This window comes from Pantherophis guttatus, chromosome 7, assembly GCF_059756535.1.
Source record: "Pantherophis guttatus breed Tessera chromosome 7, ASM5975653v1, whole genome shotgun sequence".
NCBI lineage: Eukaryota > Metazoa > Chordata > Lepidosauria > Squamata > Colubridae > Pantherophis > Pantherophis guttatus.
Genome location: NC_142069.1, coordinates 44,524,690 through 44,543,520, shown reverse-complemented (window position 1 = coordinate 44,543,520; position 18,831 = coordinate 44,524,690). Strand labels below are relative to the sequence as shown.

General features: G+C 36.9%; 1 protein-coding gene and 1 long non-coding RNA gene across 7 annotated transcripts in view; one reads left to right on the top strand and one right to left on the bottom strand.

Moving 5' to 3' along the window:
* The window catches only part of OSBPL8 (oxysterol binding protein like 8), a 125,946-nt gene that overhangs the window by 61,013 nt on the left and 46,102 nt on the right, over positions 1 to 18,831 (bottom strand). For 5 of the 6 annotated variants that reach the window (XM_087874084.1, XM_034402741.3, XM_034402740.3 and 2 more), the window contains exons 3-5: positions 18,054 to 18,090; positions 12,550 to 12,681; positions 6,368 to 6,438 (exon numbers count right to left, since the gene is read on the bottom strand). In XM_087874084.1, the coding sequence (XP_087730210.1) occupies positions 6,368 to 6,438; positions 12,550 to 12,681; positions 18,054 to 18,090 (240 nt within the window). Of the gene's footprint in view, positions 1 to 6,367; positions 6,439 to 6,722; positions 6,853 to 12,549; positions 12,682 to 18,053; positions 18,091 to 18,831 lie in introns of those variants that run through there. The other variant, XM_087874085.1, reaches the window with a different exon arrangement.
* On the top strand, positions 9,269 to 18,215 carry LOC117655356 (uncharacterized). The gene is made up of 3 exons (XR_004588642.3): positions 9,269 to 9,316; positions 15,092 to 15,146; positions 18,039 to 18,215. It is a non-coding gene; the product is annotated as an uncharacterized LOC117655356 (long non-coding RNA).

Below are 18,831 nucleotides of genomic sequence, written 5' to 3'. Positions count from 1 at the left end.
CAAGGAATTAACTTCAGCCAAGTACATTTGGCGAATTCGTAAGATATTAATGTCCAAACTGAGTGGAGGAAACATCATAAAAGCCATAAATACCTGGGCTATACCTGTGATTAGATACTCTGCAGGAATAATTGACTGGACCCAGATGGAGTTAGACAATTTGGACAGAAAAACAAGGAAGCTTATGACAATGAATCATGCCTTGCACCCTAAAAGTGATGTTGACCGATTGTATTTACCAAGAGCAGAGGGTGGTCGAGGACTCCTACAAGTAAAGAAGACTGAGGAAGAAGAAAAACGCAGCTTGAATGATTACATCCAGAAAAGTGAAGAACCAATGATTAAGGAAGTAAATAAAGGAGGCTTTTTAAAGACAACTAAAAGAAAAGCAGAATATAAGAAAGAAGTAATTGAGCAGCGAGCTGAAAATTGGAAAAGCAAAGTTCTGCATGGCCAATACTTGAAAAGTATTGAAGGCAAAGCTGACCAGAAACTAACTTGGAACTGGCTAAGATCAGGAGTACTGAAAAAAGAAACAGAAAGCTTTATTTTGGCAGCTCAAGAACAAGCCCTAGCCACAAACTGCACGAAGGCAAAAATTCAACATGTTACCACCAACAGCAAATGCCGCCTATGCAATGAGAAAGATGAGACAGTCGACCACCTGATCAGTGGATGCAGCAAAATTTCACAAACTGACTACAGTTGCAAGAAAAAGTATATGAACCCCTTGGGATTATGTGGAGTTTTGCATGAATTGATCATAAAATGTGCTCTGAACTTCATCTAAGTCACAACAATAGAAAAACACAGTCTGCTTAAAATAATACTACACAAACATTAGATGTTGCCATGGTTTAATTGAACATAACATGTAAACATTCACAGTGCAGGGAGGAAAAAGTATGTGAACCTTTGGACTTAATAACTGGTTGACCCTCCTTTGGCAGCAATAACCTCAATCAAACCTTTCCTGTAGTTGCAGATCAGACCTGCATAACGATTTGGAGTAATTTTGGACCACTCCTCTTCACAAAACTGTTTCAGTGTAGCAATATTCTTGGGATGTCTGGTGTGAATTGCTCTCTTAAGGTCATGCCACAGCATTTCAATAGGGTTGAGGTCAGGACTCTGACTGGGCCACTTCAGAAGGCATATTCTGTGCTGTTGAAGCCATTTTTTTGTTGAATTACTTGTATGCTTTGGGTCATTATCGTGTTGCATCACCCATCCTCTGCAGAGCTTCAGTTGGCGGACAGATGGTCGTACGTTTTCCTGCAAAATGTCTTGATAAACTCTGGAATTCATTTTCCCATCAATGACAACAATCCGTCCAGGCCCTGAGGCAGCAAAGCAGCCACAAACCATGATGCTCCCTCCGCCATGTTTTACAGTGGGGATGAGGTTTTGATGTTGGTGTGCTGTGCCTTTTTTTCTCCACACATAGTGTTGTGTGTTCTTCCCAAACAACTCAATGTTGGTTTCATCTGTCCAAAGTATATTTTGCCAGTAGTGCTGTGGAACATCCAGGTGCTCTTTTGCAAACTTCAAAATGTGCTGCAATATTTTTTTGGGACAGCAATGGCTTCCTCCGTGGTGTCCTCCCATGTCCTCCATTCTTGTTTAATGTTTTCCTTATTGTAGATGTGTCAACAAAAATGTTAGCATGTGCCAGAGATTTCTGTAGGTCTTTAGCTGACACTCTAGGATTCTTCTTTACCTCATGAAGCATTCTGCACTGTGCTCTTGCAGTCATTTTTACAGGACGACCACGCCTAGAGAGAGTAGCAACAGTGCTAAACTTTCTCCATTTGTAGACAGTCTGTCTTACCGTGGACACATGAACATCAAGGCTTTTGGAGATACTTTTGTAACCCTTTCCAGTTTCATGCAAGTCAACAATTCTTGATCGTAGGTCTTCTGAGAGCTCTTTTCTGTAAGGCGTGGTTCACATCAGACAGTGCTTCTTGAAACGAGTAAACCCAAAACAGGTGTGTGTTTTTAAAGGGCAGGACAGCTGTCAGCAACACATCCAATATCATCACATTGATTGGAGTCAAGTTTGGCTCACTCCTGGCTCCAGTTAGCTCTTGGAGAAGTCATTAGGCTAGGGGCTCACATACTTTTTCCTCTCTGCACTGTGAATGTTTACATGTTATGTTCAATTAAACCATGGCAACATCTAATGTTTGTGTAGTATTATTTTAAGCAGACTGTGTTTTTTATTGTTGTGACTTAGATGAAGTTCAGAGCACATTTTATGACCAATTCATGCAAAACTCCACGTAATCCCAGGGGGTTCACATACTTTTTCTTGCAACTGTACCTACAACGCCATGATCGTGTTGCTAAGATCATTCACTGGAAATTGTGCCAGAAGTTTGGATTTGAGTACAGCAAAAACCACTGGGAACATCAGGTTGAGAAAGTTTTAGAGAGTGAGAAATTCAAGATCTTGTGGGACTTTAGGATTCAGACTGACAGGAACTTGGTCCACAACACACCTGACATAACAATAGTTGAAAAGAAAAAAGTATGGTTCATTGACATTGCAATACCTGGTGATGCACGGATTGAAGATAAGCAGCAAGAAAAAATCACAAAGTACCGGGATTTTCAAATTGAAGTTGAGCGACTGTGGAAAAAGAAATTGTGTGTTGTCCCGATTGTAATTGGAGCCCTTGGAGCAATACCCAAACGGCTACCCCGCTATTTAGAAATTCTAAATTTGCCGGACTTGAACATTTTGACTCTACAAAAAACCACCTTACTTGGAACAGCTTACATCCTCCGACGATACCTTAACAGTTCCTAGGTCCTTGGTTAGGACTTGAGCTGCTGAGCTATTAACCAGCCTCAAAGGCTGTGAATCTCACTAAAGATTAAATAATAATAATAATAATAATAATAATAATAATAATAATAATACTTTTATTGTCATTTACATGTATACACAGTATACCCATACAACGAAATTCACTTAACACCCAAAGACCAGGTCCAACACACATAACAATCCCCAAACACACTCCCACCCACCACAATTCCCCACCCCTAAACCACCCAAACATCCACACAAGAGACCAAGTAATGCTGTCCAACAGCTCACTGATGGTGGCCCTTTAGTTCATTGTTGAGTGCAATTATAGCTCTGGGATAAAAACTATTCAGAAAACGTGTGGTCTGAGTTTTAATTGTTCTGTGTCTTCTGCCAGAAGGCAACAGTCCAAAAAGATTGTAAGCAGGATGGGAAGACTCTCTGAGAATGTTATGCAACTTTCTCAAACAGTGAGATTCAAAGATGTCATCCAGGGCTGGTAGATGGAGTCCGATGATATTCTGGGCAGTTTTAATAATTCTCTGTAGAGCTTTTTTGTCTGCTACAGAGCTGCTCCCATATCATGCGAGAATGCCATATGTCAGGACACTCTCAATGGTGCTGTGATAGTAGGACAGAAGTAGATGCTGAGATACATTTATCTTCCTGAGCATTCTCAGGAAGTACAGCCTCTTCTATTTTATGTGAAAATGGGATACATTTCAGATAAGAAATCCACCATTATTTACTTCAGAGAAGCTAATTACAATTTATTAAAGAAAAACTAGTACTTCTGAACAGTGCTTAGCAGTCTGTATCAAATAACTTTTACATTTGTCTTTGAATAATTGTACAAATGTACCAATAAACCTTCTCTGCTAAATCCTAAAGACAGAGGTAATTCAACTTGCTATTTAACAAAACTACTTGTGATATGCAGGATACTCAACTTACTGTGGGTTAATGGAATGCAAAATTTTAATTTTTAACCAATAACCTTTGAAAAAAATAAAATTCAATTGAATGGAATAATTAAATGTAGCAATCTAAACTATGTTTAAGATTAAGCTACTACTGAAAGCTTTCATAAGTAGCTGCCTTCCCATTACCTTTAACTAAATAGAGGTAGATACTTTTAAAAATGAGGGGACAAGGTAGGAAATCAAGACATGTAGGAGCAAGAAGGAAAGAAAGAAAAGAAAGAATAGAAGTCATTTATCTTCACTTCTGCCTTATTATGATTCTAGAAAAATGCAGGAGTACATGTATTTTTCTAGTCATTACTATAAGAATCAGAAATAACTAGTACTCAATTGCTTCAAAATTTGTCGAATTTGGTACTCAACACATTTTGATGTGAAAATGTTATCCTGATACTCATCTTAATTTGGTACTCGACATGCTTCAAAAGAAAGTGACGGACAGCCACAGAGGGCCGACAGGAAGTCGGCCATGCTGGGAAGGTTGCTAACATAGGAAAAGAGACTGATAGGAAGTTCTTCCCAGCTGAAACAAAGTGTTATGTGGTACATCACGATTTGTTTGCTACTTGTCCTTTTTAATTCTCATCATGGCCCCTGGAACCAATTAAGTATAAGTATCAAGGACCCACTGTAGTACCAAATATCCCTCCCCCCCAGTGTCTTCTGGCAAATACCCTCTACACATGAAAAGAAATGAAAAAGGTCTAATATTATTGTCTGAATAGGATATGCTATTTCTGAATTTAATAATTCTATTGTCTTTTTCCTTTTAATTCTTTTCCCTTCCACTTTTATTCATCATGTTTTCTTCCAACCCTTTCTTTCTCCCTGTATCCAGTACTGTTATTCCTTCCATTTGTTCCGTAAACATCTTGTTTACTTCTTCTTTCTACTCAGGAGGGACCTATATAATAGCATACTTGGTATGCCTTTGTATATGACAGAGAACAGTTTCTCTGTGTAAATGAAGACAGAGAATCCATTGATTTTACAAATGGAAAATCTTTTTAATCAATAAATTACCATATGATTCCAGTACAAGGCAGAGTACAAATAATTCATAATAAATATAAATATTAATTTCTTTTGTATCCTGTATCTGCCTTTTTTGACCATTGAGTGAAGACCAAGACAGATATATGTATAGACAAGTAAATGTGTCACATGCTATCCTGGTCCTGTTAGACCTCTCAGCGGCTTTTGATACCATCGACCATGGTATCATGTTGCACCGGTTGGAGGGGCTGGGGGTGGGGGGCACCGTTTTGCGGTGGTTCTCCTCCTACCTCTCTGACCGGTCGCAATCTGTGTTGACAGGGGGGCAGCGGTCGACCCCAAAGCACCTTGCTTGTGGGGTGCCACAAGGATCGGTCCTCTCGCCCCTTCTGTTCAACATTTATGTAAAGCCGCTGGGTGAGATCATCCGTGGCTTCGGGGTGGAGTTCCATCAGTACGCTGACGACACCCAGCTGTACATCTCCACCCCAGGCCACCCCAACGATCCCTTGAAGTGATGTCCCAGTGCCTGGAGGCCGTGCGGGCCTGGATGGGGAGAAACAGGCTCCGACTCAACCCCTCCAAGACTGAGTGGCTGTGGCTTCTGGTGTCCCGATATAGCCAGCTGACGCCATCGCTGGCTATTGGGGGCGAATCACTTGCCCCCACAGAGAGGGCTCGTAACTTGGGCGTCCTCCTGGACGCACGGCTGTCTTTAGAAGATCATTTGACGGCCGTGGCCAGGGGGGCTTTTTATCAGGTTCGCCTGATACGCCAGTTATGCCCCTTTCTAGATCGGGACTCCCTACGCACAGTCACTCAGGCACTCGTCACTTCCCGCCTGGACTACTGCAACGCTCTCTACATGGGGCTCCCCCTGGGGTGCACCCGGAGGCTCCAGCTGGTCCAGAACGTGGCCGCGCAGGGGATTATGGGGGCGACGGGGCGCTCCCATGTGACACCTCTCCTGCGCGAGCTGCACTGGCTCCCAGTGGTCTTACGGGTGCGCTTCAACGTGTTGGTGACTATCTTTAAAGCGCTCCATGGCTTAGGGCCGGGGTATTTACGAGACTGCCTTCTGCCACCAATAGCCTCCCACCGGCCAGTACGCTTGCAGAGTGGACCTCCTCAGGGTGCCGTCCGCCAGACAATGTCGGCTGGCGACCCCCAGGGGGAGAGCCTTCTCTGTGGCGGCGCCCACCCTCTGGAACAACCTCTCCCCAGAGATACGTACAATAACAGACCTCCGGATTTTTCGTCGGGCCCTGAAAACTTATTTATTTCAACTAGCTGGGCTGGCTTGAGTTAAATTTTAAACTGATTTTAAATTGGGTTGTTTTTAAATTACGGCCAAAAATATTTAATCATTTTAAACTGTTTTTTAAATTTGTATGTTCTGTTTTTTACTCTGGCTGTTCACCGCCCTGAGTCCTATTGGAGAAGGGCGGTATAGAAATGGAAACAAATAAATAAATAAATAAATAAATGCTGTAAACTAAGGCCATTTATTTCAGATGGAAAAAGTACATCTAATTGGTTGGGTAAAGAGACTTACAGTAATTGTACTTACCTTACTTTTTGACATTGATTGTGAAGAATCATCTTTATTCTGTGAAGCATCATCTTTCCCTCTATCAAAACCTTTAAAAAAAATGAATAAGCTTACAATAATTTCTATACAATAAAATTATAATTGCCAAGTATACTTTCTTTAAAGACAAAGCTGTTAAATTCTGACTAAGCATATTAGAAACAACATTCAAATACCCCAATGGTATCATAACAATTTTAAACCTCTAAAATATTGTTTAGTAATAAACACTGTGTGAGTCAACACCTACCCAAAAGGTATTGTTTTTATTTGTTAATATTGTACTTAGTAATGCAACCTACTTTTGTGACAATATAAAAAATAGAAAACAAACCTTGAAAGACTGGTGAGAATTCACTGCATCCTCCAAATGAAGCATTCCGGACAAGCTTTCGACTATCAGTTCGTGGAGGAAGTGAAACCCCAGCACCTAAAGAAAACCTACGCCTCATAGGACCTTCTTCCTTTATGAGTTAGATGCTTTATATAATTAGTCTTGTCATTCAAAAGGCTGGTGATAATGAGAATGTTGCAGAGAAAGCAGTTGCAATCATTAGCAACCCACATGTAAAAGAGTCATGTATGTATTTGAAAAAGGAAGATGGTATTTAAGGATGTTGGTAATAATGTCAAGTTGTTGCCATTTCTCTATCTAATATTTCCTATTTTAGTTAGTATGTTCTAACACAAGCTAGTGTAGAGTACTTGAACTTACAGAGAATTGGCACGATCAAGTACCTTAACCGACCAAAATAATTCTTCTACTACCTAATCATTCAAATATCTTAAAGCACACACAGCAAGCTATAATGGGTATATTTCCAACATTGTGAAAGAAAGCAGCAAATTACAGTTTCTAAAAAAAATGAATTTCTCAATAAAAGAAAATCTTGCATTTGTAGCACTTCATCTTAACAAAGCGAACCAAATAGCAAACCAAAATATCTAAGAATACTAGATCACAAAAAGCTTTCCATTTGATGAACTGAAAAATGTCCATTGCTTCTTAAAATAATATTACACAAATATTAATAATGCACATTGAAATTTATATTTTAGAAAAGAAGTGCTTTATTATTAAAACAATTATAATTCAATAATAGAGGTCCTTGCTAATTTTAAATTAAAAGACATGGCTTTTATATTATGATTTCATATTGGAATAATTAGCCTGAAGAAAATACAGAATCTTTCAGCTTTAGGAGGGTTTTTCCCCATTAAATAGTCTGATATATTTTCAACATGTGATCAAAATTCAGATGCTTAGCAATTGGTTTATATTTATGACCGTTGCTGTGTCTCAGGGTCATGCGATCACCTTTTGTGACCTTCTGACAAGCAAAGTCAATCCCGTTGTGAACCAGTAGTAAAGGCAAGTACAACCCACCCGATTGGGTAGTAAATTTTGCCGCTTTTCATGCAGAGCATGACATTTTCAATGGATCAGCTGAATACATATCATCTGTATATTACTAAAACTCTCCTATTTGTGTGCAACCTTTAACTGGCAAAATAGTGTATCATAGAGCAACAATTTTTGAATCAAGGAATCTCAAATGTGCTAATTTACAGAATGTGTTCAAAATCTAGGATCCATGACTCCCATGGAATTGACACTTGGCAAATTTTATAAAACTTTTATGATATAAAAATCAACATAAAGCATTTTATGACATAATGCAAAATGTCATAAAACATTTCTTGTTGTCCCTCCTGATGTTATGCTATACAGTTCAACATGGACTATTTTCGATACATCCCTGAATGTCTCCCTAAATTTTTATGAACTTTTGCAACAAAGGCAGTAAATTAAAAGCTCTGCCATTGTTGAAGACATTGAGGAATCTGGTAAGCAAATATCTCAAAAAATGACACAATAGATTGTCTGGAATTTTTTAAAACTCTGTCTTCCATAACCACTGTTTTTTTCTGCCAGAGATTTTGGACAAAGGACAAATTCTTAATATTCTGAAATTAGATAATTTAAAACAGGGGTGTGAAACTGGTGGCCCAATGGCTGGATGCATCACGTGCAGGCCACGCCCACCTGAATTCTGTGAAGGGAACACGTCACAATATGTCATGTGACAGCAACGTGACGCCACAAGTTTGACACCCATGGTTTAAAAGAATGAACACACACATACACATTATCTGTATGCTCAAAATAAAAGTCAGCAAAATATCTAAAAACTTGTCCAAGATAAAACTGAGCTAGCAGAATTTTTTTCTAAGCAGTAATTTCATAATTCAATCAAAAATATTACTTTTAGCTTTTTAAACTTTATTAACCACCATAATACATAGTATTACTTCAGTAATGAAGTTCACAATTAGTATTAAGACTTAGATTTCAATATCACTGCTTCTCTTATATGTTGATATATTCCATTTATTAGAAGTGAACAATTGTTTTAAAACAATAAGGAACATAATTCACATTTTCTGGCATCATGAGAATGTATCATAATTTCAAATTACAAAGGAAGGCCAACCAAATTCAGCCTCTCCCCTTCCTTCCATAACTGCAATATAAAAAGGATACAGGACAGTGCTAAGAATTCCCCATCAAAACCTGCTTTTATTCCTGTTTTACACTTCATTTCTTATATTATTTCTATACACTAAACTGTAGACAGATCTCACAGCACTATAAACACTAACTGGAGCTATGGTAAGTCTCATTTCTTTTGCATGTGACTTTCATACCATGTTCTCAGGGATGGTCTGTAATGGGAAAAAGTACTATCTAAGAAAGTTCACAAATTGCAGCTTTGTCATTATTATGATGACACACATTTATAACACAAAGAGAGAACCTGGTTTCTAGAATAAGAATCTAAGGATTGTGCTAGATGTTACAATGGAAACAATGGTTTCCCTAGTAACACTGAAGCAGGGTGGGTGAATAACTTCAGAAAAGAATCTGTGAGTAGTATTGGAGCAGCAACACTTAATATATTCTTTATTCACATAAACTACAATTTTGCTTATCCTAGTAATTTTCATCAGTATTTCCCCAGGCAATTTGAGAAACTGAAAATTCATCTAAAAGAAAATGAAATCTACCAGAAATTATGTAATCAATATAAGCAGCAATGGTGGTAGTGCTGGTTAAATGCCTTGACTTCTTCTCAACTGACTATGCCAATCAAATGCCCCCCCCCTCCATTTCTTCTGGCAAACATACTTAAACACATTTTGATAATGTGATCAACAATTCAAAAGGACATGTTCAACAAATAACAAAATCAGCTATCTACAAAAGGCATTGGTTGAAGGCACAACACTAGAATAAATTACATATTATGAACCAATAAGTATAGAATTGTTACTTTTGTAAGCAATACTAGTATTTTCTACAATCATCAAACCAAATCTTTACTATGGTCAGAGACTGCCATATCTGCATTATAAATGATGTATCTATAAAGAGTAAAAATCTCCATTACTGTAATATTTCTTTAGCATGTTATGTAATAGGACTCCATTGTATAATCCTCCTCACTTTACAGTCAGAAATTGTACAGCTTAGACTTCCAGTGATGTGAGGAGAACCAATTTTTTTTGCAGGGGCTTTATAGCGCTTTCGGCAGTTGGATGAGAGACGGGAAGCTATCTGAATTGAACAGTTATTCCTTTGGAATATTTAATGGTGTAATGGATTCGTTTTTGATATGTAAATAAGGAGTTATTATTTCTGGGAATGTTTAATAGCTTTTAATTTTTTTTTGCAATGTTTAACTGTTAAGAGAAGGATAAGGGTAATTTAAATAGAAAGGGGGATTGTATTCTTATGTTATTAAGTATTCTTGTTAATTTTTACTGGGGCTTTTTGGATTAATGAGAACTGAAGATTTAGAGATGAGTTTTTAGAAAATAAAGTAAAATATGGAATGAAAAGGTATTTGGATATATTTTAAAAGACAATGATAAACTGTTAGGGAAATGGTACACCCCACTTCTTAGGCAGCTTAGACAGACAATTTATTTCTGCCTTACATTTTGAAAGAATGTAAAAATTGTCAAGATAAAATATTTACATCTGAGAATGTTAAAAATACAAGAATAAAGCTTTTTTACTAGAAGAGTTAAACTGTAATAAAGGAAGCAATGTATGATAGCAATAATCCACAAGTTAAGATGCCAAATAGATTCGTATGAAGAAATGTTCACTGAAGGGCACGGGGTAAAGCTTCTTCACTATCAAAATCTCATTGTAATTTGAAGAGAAATGCAATTTTTTAAAGTTAATTTTTCTCTCTATTCTCGGTAGGTGTTTTTTTTTTTAACCAGCAACCATGGCAACTTATCAAATCTATATACAACATTCAAAGGGTTTCTTTCTCTCCAAAATCTAGTCTAGTGTTTCTCTTTTTAAAAATACTGTCATTGGAAAAGTGTAGGAAATGCTTTTCCAAACCCCATTCCATTTTTTTCAGTTATGCAAACATCCCTGTGGAACATTGTACCCCTGGAAGTTAGAACTGCCTCTGCCCTTCTGGCTTTCCGGAAGGGTATTAAAACTGGCTTTCCCTATTGGCCTGATGCCCCGAGGGAGGGAGATCACTGTTGGAGGTAGCTGATGGAGTAAGACAATCTCATTGCTGTCCGTCCATCTCAAAGCTCTCCTAATTTAGGTTTTAATAATATTTTAATCTAGTTTTAATATTTTAATTATTTTTCAATTGTTTTGTAACTTAAAAGCCACCCAGAGTCACCTTGTAAACCAGATGGATAGCATAGCATAAAATTTTAATAAATAAAATAAAAATAAACTACATAAATTTTCAGAAGTGTTCCTAAGAGGATATGTACACACATGCAGAAGACCTCTGAAGGCACTTGAAGCAGCCAAGCCTTCAGTAGCATGAGGCTGTCTGGACAATTCAATGATTGGCTTCAGATGGTTTATCAGTTACAACACCACCATAAATAAAATGCTTCTCCAAATTATTTGCAGAAACCTGTTAATCTTCATTTATGCCAAAGAGTTCCAAATGAACTTGAATGAATTGGATATGATAAATTTAGGAGAAAAAATTTCCATTTAGAAAACAAAACATTCAGTATTTTGCATATACTGAAACCAAGTTTATGATTTAATGAGACTTCCTTCAGTGCATAACTGACTAATTTGCTCTACAGTAGGCTGTGAGAAGGTTTAACACATTTATATTTTTAAGTCAGTCAGTTTTATATAATATAAACTTTAGATTTGAAATAAGCTAAGTTTATAAATGATTACCAATGTGGATTCAGACAATATGTCAAATCCTACTCAATCACACATAAGAACGAAAGCTTCTGAAGTCTTACTTGTGTGCATATTGGAGCAGATGAGACAAGGCTGAGTTCAGTAAGATATGATTTAATTGACATCTAAATTCAACTCTTATAAGTAATACTTTCCTACTTTTTGCTCATTTATTGAATATCTTACTTGTTTAGGAATTATATATCTTGTGGTATCTCCTCAGAAGTAACAAATGGAATGTAATTTTGTAGTAACAGCATATCTATTTCCTACTTCAACCACTACATTTCCACCTCCCAATGAAATATATATATATATATATATTTATTTGTTTGTTTCCATTTCTATATCGCCCTTCTCCAAATAGGACTCAGGGTGGTGCACAGCCAAAATAAAAACAGAGCATACGAAGTACATGGAAGCCTGCTGATAACTAGCTGATCCCATCTTTCGGTTTTAATTTGTAATTGATTTTATTGGGGTGTTTTTAAATTGTGGGCCAAAATTATTTAATATCTTTTAAAATTGTTTTAAATTTTGTATGCTATGTTTTACCTTGGCTGTTCACTGCCCTGAGTCCTGCTGGAGAAGGGCAGTATAAAAATCAAATAAAATAAATAAATAAATAAACTATCAAAGACAACTTAATGAACTGATACAGTATATAAAAAAGGACTTACACACTCAGCATTTTCCCATCTACTTTATTACACAATTAAACCAAGACACTTTTAACCATATTTTTTTTCAAATTAAGAGAAATATCTGTGCTGATTTCTGGGCAAGATACAAAACTAAGTTATGGTTTATATAGCATAAAACCAATTCTCTTGAACTGGTCACATGTACAACAAGTGTTGTTGAGTATTTTATTTAATACTATATTCAACAAAACAGCTCTTACCATGGCCTTGGCCTGGACTGAAAGAAAGTTGGTGTAATTCTTTGGTTGGAGTAAGATACCCTTCTTTCCCGTGACGCTGACTCATCTTTCCTGGAGTAGAAGTATGAGATTCATCACTGCTTGCTACTGCAGCTGTAAAATAAACATAAAAAATGATGAGTTACGACATTTCACTGAATATAGTAGAAATTGTCTCCACCCTAAGGAATTTACGTGGTAAAATGCAACACAGAAAAAGGAAGGAAATGAAGGCTAAAGTAAAAAGGCAAATAATATGTGATTCCCTCAGCTACATATTATAAAACTGATTTGTAATAAGGCATATTGAGGAAAAAGTTTCATTGTAAAATATCAGGTTTAAAGATCATAGTTTAAACAGGATTTGAGAATGTATAATTTACTTAGAAAAGGTGAATAAAGAAGTAGTAGACTGTTAAAATGATGCTGAAGCTCCATCAGGAAATATATAAATAGAAAGAAGGGAGAACATAGTTTTTAGAATGTTTTGAAAATAAGATGTTGATTTATGTGCAACAATGGTAAAAAAGTTACATAGAAATAATATCCATTAATATCCACTCAGAAAGCTTAGAAAGTCGAATGGTTTTGAATATTTAAAATAGAAAAGTGAGATAATTTTAAATCATTTGATCGAAAAATGTTCAACATAAGGGCTACATGCTTTGCTTCTAAATTCAGCTCCTCTCTCTTCCTTTTAAATCATTATTACAAAGGTCTGATTAACTGGGCATGATATCTTTGGTCTAATATATCTGGAGAGCATGAAAGAAGAACAACATGGGATAACATGAAATAATTGCAACATGGTTTCTTTTCATATTATAGTAGTAACTTTTCCATAATCTGCAGGTCCAATTTAAATCATTATAAAAACACAGCATTTTAATCTTGCTTCATATCATTATTTTCTGGTATCTTTAAAACTGAAATTTCCTAAAACTGAATTTCTGAAAATTATCAAGCTGCATGTCTATAATCATCTTACATACTCAAAAATCAACTCCCCTCCTTTCTGACTACCAATTCCAAACATAAATTTCCTTAAGCAACGTATTTGAGATTCTAAACTAAAAAGCTATAGATTCTATAGATTTATCAATCCAAAATCTAATTCCCAAACATATATTTATGTTTGATTTTTAAAAAGATGTTAATCCTTTTTTTCTCTCAATGTAATTGCTTGATAATTTTTCCTTCTAATATTTTAGTCACAGTGCCCTCTAGAGATATTGTTAAAAAAAATGTAAGTTTTCTAAATTCTCAATTACTAGATTGAGCTCCACAGATGGAAAATCTCACAGCTCTTGAAGCTGTCATGCCTAATATAATCCAGGAGCCCTATTTATAACAATGAGTAGCAAATTAAATAGTAGAGGAGTAAATGTATTTGCAGATAAAGCAACATGCTCTCAATCTACTTTGCAGAGCCTCTCCTCTTTCCTTTCAGTCTCATCACTGCACTGCACTATTACTACAAAATAGTCAAAGCAGAGTATGTATACAAATTTTGGGAGTCTATGAAACAAATTATTCCAGCGAAATAATAATTAAAGAAAAGGTCTAACCAGACCACTTTATTCTTCATTCTTACATTCCCCTAAAATTATCTTTACATGTTGCTCTTTGTATTTCACATTGCCAGAAAAATTATAAGTTTTGAAATGTCAGCATTTGCACAAACCTAAAGTGTTTATGATTTATAATATTTCTTTTTACAAATGGACAAAATGATAGATAAAGCTAACAGTAATGCACAATGTGATGGCAGGTGAGGCTCTAGAGTGTGTCAGTCAGGAAAGTCATCTCTTTTACAAAAAAAATTCACAATTCAAAAACTCAAAAGAAGGCAATGGCAAACCTGTATTCCTGGGAAGAAAATATATGGGCAAGGCTAAAGAATTTAGTCAAGTTGGGTGCCAGATGCCTCTCTAGAAAGAATACATTCTTCTAGCTACCGAGAAAGCACTTCCATGAATATACTTGTAGGTGATGCCATGATCAGACCAAAGCATAAGAGAGTACAGGTAATCTTCAATTTAAAAAGCAGCTCATTTAGTGATCATTCAAAGTTACAACGGCATTGGACAAAGAGATTTATGACCGTTTTTCACATTTACAACTGTTACAATATCCCCAGGGTCACATTTTCAAAATTCAGACACTTGACAATTGGCTCATATATATGATGGTCACAGCATCCTGGGATCATGTGATCACCTTTTGTGACTTTCTGACAAGCGAAGTCAATGGGGAAGCCAGATTCATTTAACAACCATGTTCCTAACTTAACTACTGCAGTGATTCACTTAATAACAATGGCAAGAAAGGTCATAAAATGGGGAAAACTAATTGAACAGATGTCTCACTTAACAACAGAAATTTTGGGTCAATTGTGGTCGTAAGTTGAGCACTACCTGCACTATCAATGATGTTGCCAGGATTAAATGAACTTTACATTTCCATTTATGTATGTACAGGCATGTATTTATATAATATGGATTTGTTCATTATATTTTGTCAGAGTGCACACAATGTGACTATGTGAGACAACCCAGGAGCAATAACATCAAACAGAGGTTTGTAATAATAAATAGTGATTTATCTCTACAAAAGAATATACATAAATGTTCTAGGTCCGTCATGGCAAACCTATGGCACGCATGCCACAACTGGCACATGGAGCCAAATCTGTGGGCATGCGAGTGTTGCCTTAGTTCCGCTCCAGTGTGCATGTGTGTGACGGCCAGCTGATTTTTGGGCCTTCTGGGCCCACCGGAAGTTGGGAAACAGGCTGTTTCCATCCTCCAGAGGGCCTCTGGGGAGGGTAGGCCATTTTAGTCCTCCCCAGGCATCAAGAAAGCCTCTGGAGTGTGGGGAGAGTGAAAAACAGGCCCACTGGGCCCACCGTGCAATCACGTGCCAAAAGTGGGGGCGACGGGCGCATTGAATTATGGGTGTGGGCATGGATGCGTGTGACCCCCCTCCACACTCCCACCGCTTTTGGCATGCTATGGCAAAAAGTTTAGCCATCACTGTACTAGGCAAAGGTCAATCAATCAATAGCAATAGCATGTATATACCACTTCATAGTGCTTTTACAGCCCACTCTAAGCAGTTTACAGAGTCAGCATATTGCCCCCAACAATCTGGGTCCTCATTTTACCCACCTCGGAAGGAAGGAAGGCTGAGTCAACCTTGAGCCGGTGAGATTCGATCTGCTGAACTGCAGCTAGCAGTCAGCTGAAGTAGCCAGCAGTACTGCACTCTAACCACTGCACCACTTCAGCTCAATCAGCAGTTTACAGCACAAAAGCACACAGAGAAAGAAAGATACGCCCCAACAGGGCCTCTCTTATAATACAGTCTCTTAAAGTGGTAACAGTCAAATAACCCTGCTGACTCATTACTACCATTGCATCATCATTACAGTATTACAGCATTACAGCAGCTGGTCAACTATTAAATCATCATTACCCTGACATATTTCATTTTACAAAGGTAAATGTAATTGGAACCTTAAACTTAAGAATGAACCAAGGAAAATTTGAAATTGTCAAGTGGAAATGAAGAACACTAGTGAAAACAGACCACTAGATGATATACTATTAAGGACATGAGGCCATACAAAGAAACAAAGAGGCATTGATATTGAAGATCAGGGATGTCAAACTCAAGGCCCGGGAGCCAGATCAGACCTGTGGGGTGCTTAGATCTGGCCCACAGGGCTGCCCTTGAAACAGCAAAGGACTGGCCCGCGGTACCTCTGCCAGTGAAAATGGAACTCAGGAGACCTTCCTGAGCTCCGTTTTCGCTGGCAGAAGGTTGCAGGATGCCATTGCAGCTGAAAACAGAGCTTGGGAGTCCGTTTTTGCTGGCAAAGCACTCAGGTCACCACTGGCGCCCCTGACACAAGTGACATCGAGCTGATCACGCCCACGCTGGCTTCCCAAAGTCAAACACAATCCTGATGCAGCCCTCAATGAAACCAGGTTTGACACCCCTGCTGTAGATGGCCCTCAATGAAATCAGGTTTGACACCCCTGTTGTAGATAGTCCTTGTTAAGTATATGCTCGGTTACAGCCCCATAAATGACATTGATTTTTGCTGAATATTAACTAATTCTAAAGGGTATAATGACAGCATCCTATCTGTTAGAATTAGTTAATATTCAGCAAAAATCTATATTATGCAAGTTTATGTCATTGCTAAAGAGACAATGGTACAAGGCACTGAGGAATTCTGTGGCAAACTGTAGGACAAGCAAACAAAATGGTAATAGAATCACTAACAAGTAAGTGGAATGTTAATGTTGAGAAATGGAAGAACCCAAAGTTACAGGAAGTGAATTAGGTAACTGCAATAATTTGGAGAACATTCTTTATGTACTATCTATTCATTTTCAAGCAACTTAAATGCAATCTCCACATCATTTGATGAGCAATGTGTCTGAATTAAATAAACCATGGAAAATAGTTTAATTCAGTCCACTAGGATTTTCCTTTTTAAAAGTAATTTTAAAGCATTTTGTAGCATTTTAACAATAACTAGACAACCCATACCTTGTTGGGACATTGTTTTGGAGATATTTCCTTACCTAAACTGAGAAACAGAATGAACGAGGGTGGGTAAAAAAGCAGTTGGAGAGGGAGCCAGTTCCTTTTCTTATGGGAATCTGGCAAGGAGCATTGGAAATCTCCCTTCCCTTCCCTTCCCTTCCCTTCCCTTCCCTTCCCTTCCCTTCCCTTCCCTTCCCAGCAAGCAGATTATTTTATTTTATTTATTTAGCGTATGGCATCTATAGAGGTCATGTCATCATTGATATACAACACTAATAAAACACATTAGATATACACATTATATATACAGACACAAAAATAAATTTAAATAAAGCACCAGCAAATATCCATATACTGTATATGTATAAAATATGTGGCTAATACATCAGATAAAATATTAAATTAAGGTAAAACCATAATAAAATTATTATAATATGGTGCCATAGAGTCACAATAGGATAGATGTCATATTTCAATATCTAAAGATGTTAACCATCTAACTGCTTCTGCTGTGGCTGCAATAAGATCATACTAGGTGTGATGTCAATCCTTTGTTACAAATCTGTTCAGGATTTAACTGTTATGTTTATAGTTGCATAACAAAGCTGTGTCTACAGGCACATTTTCTGAAAGTTGATAAAAAATTAACATTTGCTATTTTTTTGGACATTCCATATGTGCTTGAGGGAAGCATATATTTGTCACAATAGGTTTTACAATTATTATTATTACTATTTTTATTATCACTATTATTTAATCCTGCCTTTTATACCATTCAAGGCAGCATTCTTAATACTCCTGTCTCCTATTTTATTCCTTTGTTTCTGAATTTACTAAATACTCAGAATTTGCTAATAATATGAAATGAAGGTATGGCCCTATGAAAAAAAATAATTCTTCCAATGTTGCAGAAACTATTTACTTACTTGAAGTTCCCTGCCATTCTTTGATCTCACCATGATGCTGGAGGTACAGTGCAATTGAGTACGGAGAATGGCAAACGAAAGTATCCAGGCCAAAAGGAAAAGAGAAGGAAGAAGAACACAGCACATATAACAAAAAGAAAAGAAGAACAAGGAAAATAGCAGGTTAGTTAAAAACTAAGATGACAACATGCATATCAAATTTGATAGGTTTTTTTTAAAAAAATACTTAGCTTCAAAATAGAGGAATTTTTTAAAAAAAGCATAGGCAATTATATTTAGCACTTTGCCTTCAGTTTAACAACAACCAAGTCACTGTTGCTACTTGAATATATTTTTATGCTGCACCAAATTCAGCAAGTGAAGATGGAAACATTATAGATTGACTAATTAAACTAGAAGAGACCACTAAATGGAAGCAAAACACATTAAACAGAAATCTTCCAAATGTGCAAACCCTACAATCCTATGTATGGAGAAATAGACACTTTTCAGCTAACACCAACCACAAAATACAAACCCCAAAAACCTGAAAAAGAATTTCTTTGTGAATTTCCAATATGCACTATATGTTGAATGGGTAGTCAAAGGGTAAAGAAAGAGAAACTGATAACTGAGGGAAAAGATAACCAACCTTGCAAAATTTCAAATAACTTATTTTAAGCACTCCATAAGGAAAAAAAAAGGATTTGGCAACATGCTTTATAAATCAAAAGAAAATAATTGTCCTTGCAAACAGGGCTAGCTGGAGACTGGATAAAACGAGGCAGCTTACCTTACA